Source organism: Pezoporus flaviventris, unplaced genomic scaffold, assembly GCF_033815535.1.
Source record: "Pezoporus flaviventris isolate CSIRO_AGI_PZ_B2104156 unplaced genomic scaffold, CSIRO_AGI_Pfla_v1 ptg000036l, whole genome shotgun sequence".
Lineage (NCBI taxonomy): Eukaryota > Metazoa > Chordata > Aves > Psittaciformes > Psittacidae > Pezoporus > Pezoporus flaviventris.
In genome coordinates, this window is record NW_026892584.1 from 38270831 (window position 1) to 38288919 (window position 18089).

The window sequence follows — 18089 nt, forward strand, 5'->3', positions numbered from 1 at the left end:
GGGAAATGCTGCTTACTTCAGCCACTCCAACAAAAGTCAAGGATGTGATTTTACTTTCCTTAAGTAAGCAAAGTCCGTGTGTAAACAGTGGATGCTTTCTTTGTCAGAGGATTGCAGAACGCAGGGCTTCAATCTTGAGGAAATTAACTTGGACTATTGCTCAAAATACATCAAATTAATGGCCACTATTTCAAGGGATGCTTCCATCCAACTGAATACATAAAGCTCTTCAGATAGCTTTCACAGAAGACTTAGAACATTGGTGAATGCATCTAAATATGCATAAACACCATCTTTTTAGACAACTGAAAATTCAGCACCCAAGTCATCCTATAAAGTCATTGAGTGTCATTTTACCCAAGGAAGACACTTTACAGCTCAAATGGAGCTAACTATGAAGAGTAGCAATTCTAAAATCCCCCAGACAAGAACATCCCAACATACAGTATGTTCTTCTGCAATATCAGTGACACACTTTTTACACTGAAGATTTATGCTGCCAAAGAGAATCTTAAGAAAAATGGACTCTACCCTAAGAGTATGAAGGTTATTCAGCTGAACTACTGCCTACCCTGTAAACTGGCTCTTCAGGATTTGCAGCACTAATAGACCTCAATTGCAGCACTCTTTCCTTTGGAGATGAGATCTGCAGGTGGAATAAAACAAGCTTTGCCTGAAGTCATTGAACAGATTTTTGAGAGAGATCTGATGGCAGGGAATATTTGAGCATTACATAGCTGGAGGGACTAGTAATCGGATTAGTAATACAGCTCTTGTCTTGTTCAGAGGACCGACTAGTCTAACGCACTCCTAAAATAGCAAGCATCTCATCAACACAACTCTACAAGTGCTGGCAACATTTGCATTGCTTTAGTTAAAATTCACTGATGTAAATTAGCCTTGTTCCCAATATGCTTAAATTCTCCACTTAATCCAGCGATTGAATGCCACCAAAATTAGAATGGGCTTTCAAGCAGACAGATTAAAGTAACCCTCTGTTCGATACTAGATGTTAAGGAAGAATGATGTCTGCTTTACATCACCTTTTCTGGAACAACAATCTTAAGGTATAAATTGTACAGAAGGAAGACAATCAATGGTGACTAGAAACTGGTGGTCAAAACACAAGGCGAAGAGGAGGAAATCCACAATCCTCCAAAGATGCTATATTTTAAAGGAGACAGACTCTAGAATGGATTTTTCCTGACTCCATAGTGTGTATATATTACTACACTTAAGAGTTAGCTAACTCAGTGTTCGCGGGCTGAGAGCTTATTTCATACTGAGTAAGAAATAAGCTACAGGTAAATGTACAAGTGAGAGTATGTGTCTGTGTTTTGGGGGATGGTTCTTACTTTTTAAAAAATAACCTACTTGACTGTTACATTTTCGTTTCTGAAATGAATAATGAAGTGGTGCTTACTCTTACTGGATACTGTGCATTTTGATTGTATTCCTTCTCTTATTTTTTACTGGTTACAGATTCCAGCTCTGACACTGCAAATTCTTCACCCAGGCAGCTAGTTTATTGTATACCATGGGACCAATTACCTTTCATAACTTGCAGCAAGAGCTCTTTGGTATTGTATCAGTGCTCCTTGTTAACACAATACCACAAATCAAAGAACTCAACTGGTAGAACAAATTAATTTAAGAGGAAGAACCTGTCCAGTTAATTCAGCTGTCTCTAGCTGTGACCGATTCTTATGGAGATAAAAAGAAAGTGATGGTGTTTGAGGTCATTAAATCTTCAAACTAATCACTGTAATCAATGCAACATTTGAAGAGGAGGCTTTGATCTTTTCACATGCCTGTCTTTAAAATTATTTCACACCAATGAGTTTAACAACCCAGCCCTGCTTGCCTGGACTATTGGGAAAGAACATCTAATGAAATTCAGGGGCAGCTGCTTTGACAACTTGGAAAAGAAGGGGGGAAAATTCTTACAACTATACAAGCAGCTACTCCACAATAGTAGAATGTAAGTCCCATTGTTTTATATACAACCATTTGAAGGGGGAAAACCCACTTGTTTTGGTTCATTAATAAAAATAAAGCTTGAATAGCAGAAAGTAGTCTCAGCCGACAGCCTGTGTTTATGGCATTTTTATTCAGCTTCACAAGGTTGTTGTTCAGCCACCTTACACAGGAACCAGTACAGGTGAGGGATCCAGCAAGACATTAAAAAAATCACCCGAATCTTCTTTATGTGAAAGGTTTGCTGCTCTTGAAGATCCTGTGAACACCACAAGCACTGTGAGGATGGCAGTTTCTGATGAATTACTCTGTAGTAGAAGATTTACAGGGAAAGTGCTGCCATGTTTGTAGGGAATATTGGTGTGTGGCTAAGTGACTTCATTCACATTGTGACTGCAGATATCTCGTGTCATTTTTAAGGAAAAAATTAACAGATGATACGGAGTCTCATGCCTTTCTGCAGGCTTGTGTGGTGTGTACCACCATACAATGCAGAATGGTGCTGGCGTTTTTAGCTCACCACTCAGTATTTTCCACAGCGCTTTGTGAAAACAGTTGCATGTCATTCTTCTGAATGAGGACCTCCAAAAGCAAGTGTTAGCAGCTCAAGAGCTTGGCAGGCAGTAAGCCAACAAATTCAAGTTGCATTTTCCTTGGAAGGTGCTGCCTGGAGCCACTATGAATCACTGACAAGCGGGTGGACAGGAGTGATACAAACTGTGACTTCTCTGCAGTTTAAGGGTTCTTGTTCCTCATAGAAATTCTCTTGAGTTAGTTAATTCTACAAACAGACCATTACAATGAAGCAGGTTTGAACTACAATACAAATGATGCAAGTCTGGCATTACTGGATGGTTACCCATCGAACAGTAGTTCCAGAGCACCACAGCCTGGAAATCAGGACTTTAGCTGCCATATTTACACTATTGTTACAAAAAAAAAAAAAAAAGCTGGGGGGGGGGGGGGGGGGGGGGGAAGAAAAAAAGAAAACCCATAAAAAACTCAACCCCAACTCCCAAAGAACAGGCAGCCAGAAACGCTGAGCTCTGCCTCTTCAGTCTTCACAGAATCAATCAATCACTTCCAGTCTCCGGGATGCCGCTCCTACAAGGGACCCTTGAACTGGTTTCCTGACAGATGTTGCCTGATTGAGGGTTTGGAGCTCGCAGCATCACCCAGCTTTCGCCAGACAACCTGTAAGAAAGAATAATTGGGTGGGGAAAACGAATTAAAATCCAAAGTCTGTGAGGAGTTGCAGTATTTCTACAATTGGAGTCTGAAAGTCGTCATCGGCCGTTTCCCAGAGCTGCGCTGTAATTCTCAATAGAGACACTGGATGGCACCTGCGCACCAGTTCCCATGGAAAACACTATTGATGCATTTTCCTAATTAGTCCCTCTTGAAACTAAAACTGGTTTTGCTTTGGGTAACAGTAAAAATAAATACGCTAGGTTCAGAAGTTAAGTTCAATATTAGGTCACCCCTGCCATGCTTACAGAAAAGATGTTACCATGAACAGAAAAAAAAAATGAAAAAGGCAATGATCAAAAATACACATCTATGACTTTCTAAAAATATACAGTTTATCACTCTAGGGCCACTGGGTGGAGGGAGACAATTTCTTTAAAAATAAGAAGCTGCAAAGCACTTTATATCTGCCTACATTAAATGAATATTTAAAGAAAAAACAGCTGATGACAAACAAACAGAAATTAGTCCATTTGGAAGGATAAAGTTATGGTGTTTTACCATTCCCCCTGGCACAAGGGAATGTGGCATTAAGCAGACAAAATACTCTAAAGAGCATGTTGGCTTTGCTCATAGGTATCCAGCAACTGAAGTAACTCAGAACCTTGCCAAGGATGCTGTTAGCTTTGCTCATAGGTATCCAGCAACTGAAGTACCTCAGAACCTTGCCAAGGATGCTTGCTCTCAAACTCTGCTCAAAGCCAAAGCATGGCAGAGGTGCTTTGCAGATGGAGGCAATGCCACGGCAGCATGCACCGCAGAGCAGAGGTTTGGCACAAAGGCCCACCATAGAAGATGTGGCAAGTTCAGTTAACAGTGTGGTTGCCCAACATGTTAGCGGTGCTGATAGCACTCCACACATCATGGTGCTGTCCAACAGCTTCAGACAAGAAGATTCTCCCTCTGATGTTATCTCACGGTTTAGGTTCAAACCCATTCAAGCTGTACAGCTTTAAAGATGGCAACCAGTTGCTGCTCAGCCCAAACCAAGGCCCTGAGGGCACAAGGTGAAGTCAAGTGCTAACAGGACTCTCCTAGCCAGGGAGCACCCCTAGCACAGCTCTCTGTCTGCTGGACTAGCTACTGTACACCCTTGAAGGCAGCAAAGTGGGAACTGCCAGCTAAGCTAAGGCTGCTCCATGCAATGAATGAGGCATTCGGGTTACTGATACCCAAAGCAGTGGTCAGCCGAGCCTCCACTCTGCCCTTGTGCCTGTGGATCTCGCATCAAGCAGGGCTTCTATGGAGTAGATCCCTGCTCCTCCATACTTCTAAGAAAAGACCTTGAAAGAAATCCCTAGAGTTACTTGAGAGGAGTTCTTACATTGCACATTTCACGGACGATCGCCTTCTCCTTTTCACTCAGGTCTTCTTCATAGTTGTCTTGCATTTGCCTGTCCAAATTTTCATGGACCTCAAGGACCTACAAAAAACAACATTACAAAAGCATTATGCTCCTCAAATAATTACGTGTCCCTAACAGCATCGTTAACCAGTATCTACATTGGCAGGAGCCACAAAGCCTCGAGGTGGGCCAAGATGAGCACAACATGAAGATGAGTGCCTCCACTCTCCTCCTTCACTGGTGATGGCACGCATCTGTCCACCCCCTGCATGGTATGGCTGCCACCACAGTCCTGGGGGACCATGTTGTAAGTAGCAGTGAGCTGCCTGTGCCCAGAAATGCATCTCTCCCAGGAAGGCTGCTAATAAGCCCATCTTCCAGGCAGCACCCCCAGCAAGGCAACCCCCTCCGTACTGCCTCCATCACATCCATGTGCATTCAGATTGCCCCTCCAGACAGGCACGTTGCACAAGTCAGGTGCATCACAGCACAGGACTACCTCCAAATGAGTGACCTACATACCTCACCCAGAGCTTTGCCACTGATGAGAAAGATGGTCAGCTCAGTGTGCGGGGTCAAAGATCCTGGAATCACCCAATGCCATCAAACAGCATGTGGTCTTATTCACTACAATACATCCACACACATATAAAGCCATTCAGCAGGTGTATTTCTGTGTGTAACTACTCCTACACCTCCTAGGGAAGAACAGAACCAGATGCAGTGCAAGGATGGGTTTCACCCTTTCCTGAGGTACACAGCACTGGCTGCTCCATGAAATGGGATGCCAGTGTAGATTATCCTCCCCGGTCTGCCTCAGCACAACAATCCTGCTGTATTCGAACTGCATTACAGACAAAAACAGGTCATTCTCCTAGGGCCCTTAACCTACCTGGGACCAGTCTTTGCACAGGTAAGAATTACCCTCATCCTTTCTAGGAGGAGGGGAAGGACAAAAGGGCTGCAAAAGGCATGTGTGTGCTGACAAAGAAAGCATCTATTTTTTGCTAAACAGGAGGGCGGAATTAATTATGGATCCAGCTGGACTGGCACATCGAACTTGCTCGTCTGGAGTCAGTGTACCTCCAGTGCTCAGCTACAAAGGCAGCAGCCTGCAGGATCACATCCCTGTGCACAGCGCCAGGGTTGCCTGGCTGGCAGCTAAGCACTGGCTGCGTCCACAGGGCAAGCGTCAAGGACAGCCATGGTTTAGATTAGTTAAAGATCACATCAGTTCCAGCCTCTGCTTCCACCAGCCATCAATTTTGCAGGCACGGGAGTCCCAATGGGCAAAAATAAACGTTTTTTCTACAATTTGTGCTTAAACTAAAACCACATTCCCTAGTCCAGGAGATGTGGAAGGATGGCAAAGCCCATTTCTTTCAGTAGAAATGTCTTTTAATGGTGTGAACCAGGCAGAGCTGGAGTTGAGAGCTGAGCAGACAGAAGTTATGGTTGTATTTCATTTCTGAATAACTCGGGACTTATTTACCCTGGAAACCATCCTGCTCCCCAGGCACACCCCACATCTACATGGGCATTTTGCAAAGATGTATTAGCATCTCGGGTATGGGAAAAAGTGATTCAGGGGGATAAAACTCAACAGCCTGGCCTGGAAAGGCATGCTAGAAAAAAAATACACTCTGATGAGTGAAATCAGGTCCTGAAGAAAGACAGGAAGGACTCTTAGTGCTGACCCAGCCAGAGCCAACCTCAGATCCTGCCAGGCGCCTCCTCAGCTGTTTAGACCAGGTTAATGTTCCTCCAATTACACTGCTGGGACTACGGATGTGCCTTCACATAAATTGCCTATGGCTCAGCTAAAGTTCAAGGACTGTGGATTCAGCGTGGATCTAAGAAACCAGGGTATATCCTCCCAGGATTTGTGCCGCATCCCAACCCAGGAGCCCACAGGAAACAGACAAACATACCCCAGGCTTAAAAATGGCTCATGCCATCCCCTCCTTTTTGCTGTTCTTCAAGGAGCCCTGACAGCACTTGTCCCTTTGCAGACACATGGGTGAGATGTGATGGCCCTGGGTAAAACACCAGCAGCCTGCTCCACTTGGACGCAGGCAGATGGGGCTGGACTGGGGTGATGCTGCCCCTCTGCCTGGGGACACCATGTCCTGAAGACAACCTGCACCTTGCTCACCTGCACCTTGCTCTCAGTGAGCATGTGGCTTCTCTGGCTTTCTCCCTGTTGATGTGTGAACTGTGAGGAACACCTCAAGTATACTGAATTGTCCTTCATGCACTGAAGTCTGTGATCAAGGCAGTGTCACCTCGAAGTCACCTAGTCCATCACATCCACCTCCCTTCTGACTGGCTGCACTAGCCCCACATGGCCATGAAATGCATCAGAGAGTCTGGATGACTGTAGTAAAGCTTTGGAAGGGAAGATGAAAGTTGAAGTAAGCATTTCTGTACCAGAAAGGACTCTGAGACTGAAGGATGCTTTCCAAAGGGTGCAAGGCTCACTGCTTTTACTGATTTATAAATCAACTGGGCAAAGCACTGGGGAACATGGCATCCTTCTTCAGCAAGAGAACAGTCTATATGCCCTGCTAGGACATTTCCCTAGTTTGGGCAGGACCAAATGCTGCCTTAACAAGATCAGCAGGAGTGACTGATCACCTGCTTGATGGCTCTGTGCACATGGAAAAGGTCTAGGCTGCTGCTACAGGGGAGGTTGGGTTATAGGCTGAATGTCATTCTCTTACATGTGTCTCCTCCTCAGCTCCCCATATCTTTAGAGGTTTTCTCAATTCCCAAGGAAAGTGCTTTGATGTTCAGTGAGATACTGAGCTGTAGCATATGTACCTTTTATTCTTGTTAGCAAAAACAGCTGTTAGGAGTGCCAACCTGTCATCTTGCTCCTTATTTAGTAGGCACAAATAAAATCTATTTCAGAAGCAAAAATAAAAGAAAACCCCTAAATGTGCTTAAGGGAGAACTTACTGATGCTAAATGGCAGACAATGCTTCAGCCACATAGCAAGTATTCAGCTGCTAGAAAGAAAAAAAAAACAAGGAAAAAACATACAGGACACTACATAGATGGGTGCAAATGGGGCAATCCAGAAGCCCTGCAGGTCTGTGCAGAGTGCACAGCCCCTCAGTGCCCTTCACTTGGGCACAGAGATGAACCACTTCTGGACAGATTTGAATGCAAGCATCCCATGAGACAAGCAAAGCCAACTTCCATCTCTCTTTGCTTTTCTTCATGGTAAGGAGCTAGCCTGCTACAGCCATGAAGACTTCTTAACATCTAATGTGCTATAGCCGCATCACAAGTCTCATTTGTAGGCTACTGTCTTCTCTACTCTCTCCTCAAGGGAAGGTCATGAACTGTATCACAAGCGAGGAGGGTCTAAGCTGCATCCAGTTTCGCACATGTAGGGGGCTGGCACTGGAAAAGCTATCCAGTTCTGCAGGGTGCAAAGAAGAGTTATTCCATATGTTACAGCATGCCATGGCCAAAAAAGTCATCTTCTACCCAGTTTAAGATCCACAGCTGAAGACCAACAGCCACAATATCACTGTGCTACAAGAAAGGAGGAGAGATTGAGAGCATGGCCAGTTTCCTCAGTCTTTTCAGTTACCACCTGACCCTTGGAAATGGGCCACAGGATGGAAAACTAAACACCTCCCTTCCATACTGACCGACAGGAGAATTCCTCCTCCCTTCAAATATGAGAATATTGTTAAACATAAGTGTGTGAGCAGGATATGTCACGTGAGACCATTTATGGCCCATGAGATGTGACTGCTGTGATACCTGCTTCCTGACTCTAGTCATGGCGCCTTCCAGGATTTTGGAAACAGACAAACATATCACACTGGGCAAATTATGAAACTGCAGAAAAGAATTTCAGAGGGACCTTGACACTCTTGTGAGGTGGGCTGATGCCAACCTCATGAAGTTTAACCATGACAAGTGCAAGGTTCTACACCTGGGTTGGAGCAATCCCAGGCACAGCTACAGGTTGGGCAGAGAAGAGATTCAGAGCAGCCCTGCAGAGAAGGACTTGGGGGTGTTGGTCGATGAGAAAATGAACATGAGCCGGCTTCAGTGTGCGCTTGCAGCCCAGAAAGCCAACTGTATCCTGGGCTGCATCAAAAGGAGCGTGACCAGCAGGTCGAAGGAGGTGATCCTGCCCCTCTACTCTGCTCTCGTGAGACCTCACTTGGAGTATTGTGTGCAGTTCTGGTGTCCTCAACATAAAAAGGACATGGAACTGTTGGAACAAGTGCAGAGGAGGGCCACGAGGATGATCAGGGGACTGGAGCACCTCCCACATGAAGATAGGCTGAGGAAGTTGGAGCTGTTCAGCCTGGAGAAGAGAAGGCTGCGTGGAGACCTCATAGCAGCCTTCCAGTATCTGAAGGGGACCTGTAGGGATGTTGGGCAGGGACTCTTCATTAGGGACTGGAGTGATAGGACAAAGGGTAGTGGGTTAAAATGTAAACAGGGGAAGTTTAGGTTGGATATAAGGAGGAAATTCTTTCCTGTTAGGGTGGTGAGGCACTGGAATGGGTTGCCCAGGGAGGTTGTGAATGCTCCATCCCTGGCAGTGTTCAAGGCCAGGTTGGACGAGGCCTTGGGTGACATGATTTAGCGTAAGGTGTCCCTGCCCACAGCAGGGGGGTTGGAACTAGATGATCTTAAGGTCCTTTCCAACCCTAACTATTCTATGATTCTAATTTTTTCCAGCCCTTCCTAGCAATCAACAAAGTTCTGAAAAAGAGGATTAATAACAATATGCACAAACAACCAGCCATAAAACTTCAGCTCCTGTATATGCATCACTGTGCCAGACCCCCCAAACTTACTTTCCAGTTTCCAAGAATCTTCTTCACTGATTTTCCTGTCCTTTCCATAAGCTTACCAAACGACATCTTAAAACCGTTTATTTCCTGCCGTTACTAACAAATTCAGTCACATAACCCCTAAAGCAAATAAGAACCTGATTTCCCCCCAGAATGTGTTCATAATTAGTTTATAACTATTTGATCTTGTAACTTAAAAACATTATCAAATTTGCTTAATTTTGTACCTCACCAACACCCCACCAAATGCAACAAAGGGCAGGAGCAGAAAGGTACAAACCCCACAGTTGGGGAAGAAAAAGCCAAAAGCAAAAGTAGTCTGGACTGCATGAAGGCTTGGATGATTAAACACAAGTAAAACTGGATTAGTACAAAATGTCAGAAAAACAAAGGTATCACATGAATCTGCAACATTCTGCAAATCTATAAATCAGTATATTCCAACCAGAGCCTAATTTACTTAGAGATTTTCCAGGCATTGCTAGAGCACCCTGGAAAGGACTTGTGCTTTTGTGTCCCTTAGATACTCAGAAGGAACTTGCTTAGCTAGTTTAACATGAGAGTATCACATTTTTCCACTAAAGGATGGTCACTAGCACTTGAGAACTGCTGTGAAACCATGGTGCAAGTTTTCTCCTTTAATTCAGCTAGCAGTGTCCCATGGGTTTTATTGCCAATGATCCTGACTGTAATCCCCACTGATGATACACAGATCTACATGGGTATGATGCTGTGGTTTGCTGTGTATTTATATAAAAAGAAGTTCTTCTCCTTTGAAGACTGCTGCAGGATTTCAATAATAAAGCACATGGAGGAACTGCAGTTTTTCTGCTCTTTTTAAAAACAGCATTTTGGCCACCACTGTCACCCCAAAGATCCAGTTTACACAGGACTGATGAACAGAAAGGGTAACCAACACCTTCAACATCAGCAGCCTTTATTGGAGGATTCCCACCCCAAAAAATAGTCACTCCCAATCTTGCATAACTCCACAACTACTTGAAGTGATGATTATTCACCATGATACAGGTGCTGGTTACCAACAATCTGCCTGAGCACTAACTTTCCAGTTGTTGTGTTTCCATGAGAGGAGGAAATGTCTAGTTCTGCCACTTCAGTGTTAGCTCTACCGCACCCCACTGTACTGCACCATGCTGCATAGATGTGTGGGGATCTGCAGCATCCTTACCTTCATAGCGTGCACAACAGCCTCTGGCTTCTGACCAACAGGCATGTATCCTGCTGCAGGAGAAGATGCAAGATCAGATGCCATGCGAGCTGGTCCCTGTTGAAATAAGAGAAGATACGCTCTAATTCCTTTTAGGTGGTTTAAATGAGGAAGAAAATATCCAGAAAATTTGAAAGCTAGCTTCTCCCAAATTCCATCAGCCACCTGCAAAGACAAAAGACACCACTACCCTTCCTCACAAGTCACTTGACTTAATGCCATTTAAGCCTACTATCACTCAGTCTAGATGTACTCAGGCAGGAGATCACCCCAGTTTAAAGCTAACTTGATTCAAGAAACCTTTTTCACTCACTTAGGATAACTTTGTAAAAGAACAAGATCAAAAAGTTCTCATCCTTCTAGCCAAGGGAGAAAAGCAAACAAGATGATTTTTCAGCATAAAGCAGTCACTGCTAAGGACTAAGAAGCTGCGTTGGTGAAAGAAACAGTTGGTGTAACTTCATTGCTTTTCTGGCAACATTTTTACATAGACATCAAGTACCAATCTTCAGCTACAGAGAAAATTGTCAAAGCAACCTTAAAATAAGCAGATGCCCAAACCTAATGTTGGCCGAGTTTGTTTCCAAAATGCTGGCCAGTCCTCCTGCATGAAGGATCCCATTGGGAAAGATGCCGAAATTTATTTTACAAAAGATTTCTACTGTCCAAACAGCCTTGTAAGCAAGCGCTTTTCATAGGGCTTTCCCTCTTTCTAAATGTGTCTGACTTGGATTATGAGAGACACAATATCTTTATTCAGTGAGATGCACCCTGCCTGTCCCTAATATTTTTGCATTGCTTTGTAGCAGTGGGAGAAATCAACAATGAAACCATTGATCAAATTCTAGTCTTCACATCCTTTAGAAAATACAAAGAATGATTATACTGAGCCTCTGAAAGCAAATTAGGATGGCAGAGCAGCATGTAGCACCATCACAAGAATGCTTTCATATACAACACGAGACACTCCTTTCTCATCTTTTCCACGTTTGAAAACACAGCATGTTTTACACTTCATCTCATCACTTTGCCTTCTAAGCCAAGGCCAGCAAGCTAGTTGTGTCAGAAAGGAGGACGTACGGAGGAGCACTTCACCACCTCACATCTTTCCAAATGTTTTAAGTTGTTGGGGCCTTTTTACTAATAAAAGTGTTCGTGTGCATACATTAAAGAAAAAGATGGGCCCATGCGTTAGGCTACAGACAAAAATAGCATGAAAGGCATGGAGTCATTCATGCCTAGGCTACTGATCTGTGTTCAATCCTTGTCGTGACCAACAGCCATATACTCACAACTGGTGACACAAGAACTTCCTACTGAGAGGCAGGCATCGCAGAAAAAGCAAAATAAGATTTAGCAATTCCACAGTAATTCTCCAAGGAGATGTGACAAATGGACAACACACAGAGACCAAGAGACACTTGTACACTGGGCATAGTTCTGGACTTGCTGGCAGAGGGTTACAGCTTGCTGTAGCTGTGGCCACTTGGGGACACGTCCTTAGCCATCCTGTCCAAAATGTCACATAGAAAAAACAGAGGCTGGGGACCAGGGACTGGGGCATAGCTGTGACTTAAGACTGCAAAATGGGTTACCAGTTTCTCAAAGGGCTGGTAATGCAACAGAGTCCTTCCAGAATCAGCCTCCCACAGACGTCAAAGACACCAATACGTGTGTAATTCATCTGGCTTCAGCATGAAAGGTGCCTTCTTTCCATAAATGGCCAAGACCATGACAACTGATAGCAGAATACTCAGGAGTTTGTAGTCATGAACAACACTTGATATTGATCTTCCCTACAGCCCTCTTTAGAAGTAACACAGGAAAAATCAAGCAAAGGTCTAACATCTGATATTTATTCTGAATTAAGAGTAAATTGACAAAGTAAAAGGAATTCTGATGGACCTGGCTGTTGACAACATTTAAAATAGAGCTTTCTGACCAAACAAGAGTAGCTCACAAGGTCTCCTACACAACAGGCAGCAGCAGCTTTTCCTCACAGAACTGAAGTCACTAATGAGCTATAAAGCATTTCCATGATCGTAATCACTCTCAAAATCATTATACAATGCAAATGAAACCAGAATGATTAGAGATATTTTTTTCTACAGAACATGATCATACTTAACAGATCACCATATTGACAAGATAAAAGTATTCCTGCAAATATGGTGATGTGCCACATGTATTGTATAACATAAAAAATACTGAAGCTTCCTGTATGGAGGCATACGTAAAGGAGACCACAAAAGAGGGAGCTGTACATAGCTATAGGATCTGCAAGGAAAGAAATTACAACATATCCAGCAGGATGCATGGCTAGCCTTTGGAGGATGGAGAGTTCACCGATAGTGTTAGTTGAAGGGGAGGAAATGGAAGGAACTGGAGATAAGGTCAAGGCTGCTGGACTGGAAAACTGCCAACAGAGGAGAAAAGTCAGGGAAAGGGAAGAACGAGGAGGATGTACATTTTCCCAGCAGGAAACCAGTTGAGATGAAATGCAGGGGAGGGGGAATCAGAGATAGGAGACAGGAGATTGGAAGAAGGTCAGGAGGGCAGGCGAAATGTCAGGAAGTCATTGTTAAGGTAGTAGTTGAAACCACACATATGGAGGAGATTCCTCATGCCTAAAATAGATGCATTTGGAAACTGGGGGTAAGAATTACCACAGCTGCACCCCAGCGCTCTAGCTCAGCCACTCTGAGGACCTCCATCACTGCAGAAACCCACGCCCTTCCCGTTCCCTATAGCTGACATTTTCACAGTCATGGGAACACACTGACTCAGCACCCTGCCAGACAATAATAGCAAGGTTAATCTGGTTACATCCTAAGAAGCAGAAATTGTCCATACAGGCAAAAAGCAATACGGTGTGTTTTGGGGCATGTATCACTCTCCATTTCCTCTCCTTGCCTGGTTTTGTCAAATATATACTCTCTTTTGTCAAATATATACTCTCTCTCTATATTAGATGCACATCTGGCTTTTCCAATTGATAGGTTTCCATAGCATTTGGTAGCTCAGAGATAGTTCACTCTTCATCCTCAGACATGTGGCTGAGGCGTCACGTAACTATATAAATGAATGGTGTTCAAAGACAGCTCAGAAGTCACCAAAAGGATGACACTACGTTTATAATAAACTTGGTCATTTTTCTAGTTCTGCTGAGGGAACCTCAGCAGAATGAGAAGCCAAGCAATTTCAAAATGCAAAGTTTCTTTATTCTCTTTGGCCCAACTAGCTTTAGAGTTGCTCCAAGTTTACAGCAGCAGAGACAAGACTGGAAGTTTGCATGTGTAACTCAGCACTTATACAAGGAACTCGTCATTCAAAAGGAAATGACTGTGCATCTATGTTGTGGTGTCAAATGGTCAGCTGGGTAGAACTGCAACGTACACCACTTTCTGTTTCATCCACAGCCGGCTACAATGCCACTTAGCATCAGCTCCCACCCTGCCAGCCCCACATCGTGCATGCTCAAACCACAAGTCCACCAGAGAAGCTCAGTTCTGCTTGAGACCCTTCCAGAAACCTCTCACTAGAGCCTGCAGGGCTTGTGATTCAATCTCCAAGTGAGTAAGGAGATTCACAGTCCAGCTGTTTCATTAACAGACTAAGAAAGGAGAGAGGAACTCTGCAGTCTCTTATAGGAGAGCATCCTTGAAGCAATATGCTATGCACAGGGGATAAATCCGCCAGTTCTCTATTGCTAAGAATGATACTTGACCTGGTGACAGCCTCAAATCCAAAGCAGAAAACAAATAAAATCCAGCTATCACCACTCATCACTCCAGCCCAGAACCCAAAGACAATCAGCAAAGCAACAGCGCTTACATGGGAAAGAAAATCCAAAGACCATAAATACTGCCAATGATCCTTTTTAATCTGACACAAAAAATGAAGAACAGAGGCCTCAGCCTGTAGGTGCTGAAGAATATATGCTGCTCTGTATCAGGCCACACATGGCATTGCCAATGTCTAAGACCAAGTTGCCTAATGAGTCCTTGCTGGCTCTCTCTGCTTGCATGGGATGTAGTCCAGCACAGATGCTGACAAGTACCACCAGCAATACTCTATTCCTACATGTTTGGAGGAACAAAATCAATAGGACTTTCTGTAACAGGGCATGCTGGGAACCCCTGATAATAACACACCTCCAGAGAGGCAAAGTAAGGCTTAAATTATGAACATTTCTTAATAACAGTGGGAACACTTTGGAGCCCAAGAAGAAAAGAGCCTAACTGGGGATGACAGGTGTCTGCTCTTTTAGAGGTTTTGGGCTGGAAATCTCAAAAAGGAACAAAGAAATTGCGATAAACAATTTCTCCTTGATTCCTCTGGGTACCTGGAAAGACATGAGACCTTAGTCCTACCACCAGTTTTCAATCTCTTTCTGCTCAATTATATTCTGTCTTCTAATGACATGCTTTGCTACCTCCGTTCTGAGAGAGCTATTCCTGATCTGCAGAAAGACTGCAAAGACTAAATTTCAAAAGCCAGAGGAGCATATTTTGCTGATTTGACTTCACCTAACAGCCACAGCCCGGGCACCGCGGATGCTTCAGACTAACACAGAGCATATGAGCAAACGTTAATGCTTCTGAACTTCACATCTTCTCGTCCTATTAATTTTTGTCTACCATTTCCAAAAACAAGCAGACATTTAGGATTCAATCCTGATTAAATAACCCACACTTTTCTAATGGCATTCCTCAGACAACATTAAAGCTAAATGGAGTCATATCAGACACTGTGACGTTTTTATTGCCGAGACAGAACAAGGAAAATTACGTTATAGGCAGGTCCTGTCAGACAATGAAATTCCAACGCACATCTGTTTATCTCTCAGTGGTTTTGTTTGCAGCCTGCTTACCCAGGTCTGAATTATACTTGGGCCCCTCCTTAGCACCTTGTCAACATCCAGGTCTTTTACACACATAAAGGTGCCGACACCACTACGTAAATTAGGAACAATTAAATTCATGGACAAGCAGGAGGCAGTACATACCCACAGCCATGTGGAAAACGGGTGGCAGAGCTGCGCAGTAATGTGGAAAGGTGCCATGTCTGACTGCAAACCCCTGCCCTGGCATGCTGGCAGAATGGCGGCCCAGCATATTTTGGCTTTATGAACGGTTCTTGTGGCTTCCAAGTTTATAAAGTTCCTGGAGCAGCTCCAACCAGAGGCAGTATTGAGGGGCAGAGAAGGAAAACCAGGAGCAAAACCTATAACTGAGAGCATGGGGCCACTCTGGCATGGAAGAAGTATACCTAAACCCTCACAGGGAACGCACTGAAGCCCTGAAGCATGGCGTCCCAATCAGAAATGTAGCACAGGCAGCACTGAGGGCGAGCTCCAGGCTCACACAGTCAGTCCATTCAGAAAGAGAAATGTCCCATCACGCAGAGATGAGCAGCATCCCTGGAGATGACACACACAGAAATACCTCCCGTTGCCACCAGCCTGAGAACTCCCCTGGGCCCCACAAAAGGCAGGTCACACCCCTCACTGTTTCGCAGCCTGGGCCATGTTTCCCATTCTCCTCTGCCTTCCAGCTGCAGGGGGGTTAATGGCTGAAACAAAGCGACAGAGCTGTGCAGCACTGAAGCGTGACATGGCTCTGGGCTGACGTTTCCCCCTCTCTTCCTCTGAAGTGCCTTTCCTCCTTGATGCATCTTCTCATGCATACAGCAGCTCTGCCAGTGCCACCACACATGTTGCTCCTGAAAGAGTCTCATGGCCCCACAGGACAAGGCTAGCTGAAGGCACCCTGGCAGCAGCCCCAGGGCTCCTTGCTGGCTGCAAGGAAATTTCCCAGATGCACAAAGAAGCAACCAGCACTAGCTCCTCTGGAATCCACACTGTGCAAAACACAGGCTTTTTGACACCCTGCTGCAGGTGATGCCAGACCTCTCATGCCTGAGCATGGGACACCATCAACAGAGCTGGGGAGTACACAAATCCCTTATGTGTCCAGTCTGCCTGGCAGATGATCCAAACCAATGATAACACTTGCTTATTGTTACTCTGTGCCTACTGCGCAGAAAGCCTGCCAGCATCCCACTCAAAACAAACCACCCACTCCCCTCTTGCACACTTACATGGCTGCTCAGACCTGTGTTCCCAAAGTCACAGCAGGCTGCCTCACAGCTGTGAGCACTTGACACCCTGCCACCAGGCACGGGAGAAGGAACATGCGGGAGATCCTGCAGACACACACCGACTTCCCAGCACAATGTGGGTCCTGGCCACCAGCGGGAGTGAGCGCAGGAGCCATCAGTGCTCTGTATTAGCATCTTCCCTATCAACTCAAGGGACTTTATTGCAGATGCTAATCTCCTTTGGCATTACTTAATTTGCAGCCTTTAATCATAGAGAGCAGCTGCTCATGTAAACATTCAAATCCATGCATTAACCGCTGGGTCCACACAGGAGCCAGGCAGAGCCTGTTTGTATGGCTCAGACACAACCTCCCGCATCTTCACGGCCTCTGCTGTGTTCCTGGGTATCTATTTAGGGTCTTACATGGCCATTTTGATTAGTAAAGAAACAACTTAACTGCTTCATTGCTTTCTGAGCATAAACATCACAGATACCCAACAACAGAATAGCTCTTCTCCCTGGCAGGCATGACACAGTGCTGACTGTATGGGCTGTGCTGGGGCACCAAAGGAAAGGGAAGATTTCAGTGACTGCCCAAGAAAGAGTAAACGAAGTTAGGACATTGTTTGCAACTGGATCTTATTTACAAACAGAAAGGGTGTCTGTTCTCAGCATCACAGCTCCAGCCCTGTTAAAAAGCCCCACCGACAGCTTCAGCTGCCCCCTTGGATTGTGACACTATTACACATATGACATATTCAGAGCAGTTTCAACCCATAACTACTTGGTAGAAGCAAATAAGAAGTCTGACAGACACAACGAGCCCATGCTGTACCCACAAAGTGCACTAACTCTGATAAACTCACAGGGGCACTCTCAGTGTGTGCATTCTGAGAGGTGCTAGTTCTTTTAATAAAGGAACATCAAGCACATCTGATTTCAGAAGGAAAAAGTGGGTATTTTTAAGACTTTCCTGATTTTGAAGCATATCTCATTTGGGGTTAGCCCAGGTGAAAGCCTCTGCAGGATGCACACAAACAGGGGGGTAATAGCTGCACATGTGTGTATTGCCCCTCCAGATCCCCTTTGCAACTTGGCTGCCCTGGCCATCACCTCCTCCCAGGTCTGGGACAGAAGGAGGGTCTGCTGTGCCCTATCTCTCCCCTGCCCCACTGCCAGCCCCACACAAATGCATGTGACAAGTGAGCATGAGAACCTACAGCAGATCTTCAAAGCAGACCAATTTTTCTTGTCTCCTGCAGCCACCAGTAAGAGCAGATTATGGATATGGCTTGTCACTGCCTCTTTTGCTCATCAAATCCCCAAACTTTGTATTGCGAAACTTTGCGCTGGTTG

General features: G+C 44.8%; 1 protein-coding gene across 2 annotated transcripts in view; it reads right to left on the minus strand.

Moving 5' to 3' along the window:
* Positions 1-2090: 2090 nt before the first annotated feature.
* CCDC85C (coiled-coil domain containing 85C) overlaps positions 2091-18089 on the minus strand; it is a 106878-nt gene continuing 90879 nt past the window's right edge. For both annotated transcript variants that reach the window (XM_061464007.1, XM_061464006.1), the window contains exons 4-6: positions 10592-10687; positions 4550-4648; positions 2091-3171 (exon numbers count right to left, since the gene is read on the minus strand). In XM_061464007.1, the coding sequence (XP_061319991.1) occupies positions 3082-3171; positions 4550-4648; positions 10592-10687 (285 nt within the window). In that variant the 3' untranslated portion in view covers positions 2091-3081. The remainder of the gene's footprint in view (positions 3172-4549; positions 4649-10591; positions 10688-18089) is intronic.